At 30.8% G+C, this 1624-nt stretch overlaps 2 protein-coding genes across 2 annotated transcripts in view; both read right to left on the bottom strand.

Moving 5' to 3' along the window:
- Nucleotides 1-261: 261 nt before the first annotated feature.
- On the bottom strand, nt 262-720 carry NAEGRDRAFT_54755 (polyubiquitin; the record flags this gene model as incomplete). Its single annotated transcript, XM_002668470.1, has 1 exon — nt 262-720. One exon carries the CDS (start codon nt 718-720, stop codon nt 262-264), a length of 459 nt encoding a protein of 152 aa, XP_002668516.1.
- Nucleotides 721-849: 129 nt separating this feature from the next.
- The window catches only part of NAEGRDRAFT_76570 (uncharacterized protein), a gene marked incomplete at both ends in the record, with an annotated part of 4747 nt that continues 3972 nt past the window's right edge, over nt 850-1624 (bottom strand). The window contains 2 exons of the mRNA XM_002668469.1: nt 850-974; nt 1038-1552. Coding sequence (XP_002668515.1) covers nt 850-974; nt 1038-1552 — 640 coding nt within the window. The remainder of the gene's footprint in view (nt 975-1037; nt 1553-1624) is intronic.

Here is a 1624-nt window from a genome sequence, read left to right as displayed (position 1 = left end):
TATCATTTAATATTTGGAGAAATAGCATTGGATGATTGCTATCTTAATTCATCACTCGTTGATTTCCTTCTCAAAATGCCAAGATTAAAAGAAGTCTCCCTACTTGGTAATCATTTATCACCTCTAGATTTGAAACGGATTAATCATATTTTGAAGGAAGACTTTGAAGATCCACTATTGGATTTGGAAAGGTAATCACAGAAGCTATGAGTATGAGTAGTAACACTTTATTTAATGAATTTCGAAAATGGAGCTAGAATATTAACCTCCTCTCAATCTCAAAACTAAATGAACTGTTGAATCCTTTTGAAGATTGTAATCGGAGAGTTGTCTTCCATCTTCTAATTGTTTACCTGCATAAATCAATCTTTGTTGATCAGATGGAATACCTTCCTTATCAAAGATCTTTTGTTTCATATTTTGAATAGTATCATTTGATTCCATTTCAATTGTAATTGTCTTTCCAGTTAGGGTTTTAACAAAGAGTTGCATACCACCTCTCAATCTCAATACCAAGTGAAGAGTAGAGTCTTTTTGAATATTGTAATCATTGATCGTTCTGCCATCTTCCAATTGTTTACCAGCATAGATGAGTCTTTGTTGTTCTGGTGGAATACCTTCCTTATCTTGAACTTTTCTTTTAACATTCTCAATTGAATCATTTGATTCAACTTCCAATGTGATGGTTTTTCCAGTAAGTGTCTTGACGAATAATTGCATTGTTGTTAACTGCTTTTTTCTTGAATTGTTTGTGTTTCATGTGGTTAGTCCTCTTTGGTTTTATTGCAAATCTTGGAAAAATATTTTTAGACAAAAGTTCTGAAGAATATGAGAAAACCTTGATGAACTCTATTTTGTTTCTAGCCACAAATTATGAACTGCTGTTGGTAGTTCAACAGAGTTTACAACTTCTTTTGGTTTCTTTTGTTTTCTCTTGACCAACACAATGATAACAGGAACCACAACAACCCCAACTATTGCAATACCTATTAATATGATCAACAATAACAGGAATAGAAGGTAAAGCAAGTTGTTACTTGATTGAGTAGTTAACGATTGAGTTGTATCTTCTGAATATTCAGTAGTAAGAATGGCAATTTGAGAATTATTTTGAATGGAAGTACATTTACATGTTAATAAGTGGCCATCAATAGATAGAGAACAATCATTCTGTCTAAGAATTTGGGTATAATTCTTCACAACAATACATGAATATTCTCTTAAGGTATTTAACTTTCTTGTTGAATTTAAATGGAATGTATAGGAAATTGATTGATTGTTAACTGTTGATATATCAACAAACGAGAAGGAAATCAAGTTAGAATTAATAGATTCCTTTTTAAATGTGGAAATGGAGACATCTTGTTGTTTTCTCTCCATTATAGACCGTTCAGAAACCAAGACAGTGTTTGTGTCAAATGTTGCAATATGATTAAGAGTAGTACTTGATGAAATAAAAGTAAATAATTGTCTCTTTCCAGAATTTTTCATTCCACCTTGGATTGTAATGTTGTTATTCTCAAATTGAGCTCTCATATTATTGTAATAATATCTATAATTCTTATTTGATAATATAGTTAAAAAGTGAGTTTCAAATTTCATGTGATCTTCTCCAACGAATCTA

The sequence above is a fragment of the Naegleria gruberi genome, assembly GCF_000004985.1.
Source record: "Naegleria gruberi genomic scaffold NAEGRscaffold_199, whole genome shotgun sequence".
Classification (NCBI taxonomy): domain Eukaryota; phylum Heterolobosea; class Eutetramitea; order Acrasida; family Naegleriidae; genus Naegleria; species Naegleria gruberi.
Note: the sequence above shows the minus strand (reverse complement) of the source record. Positions and strands in the feature narration are given on the sequence as shown.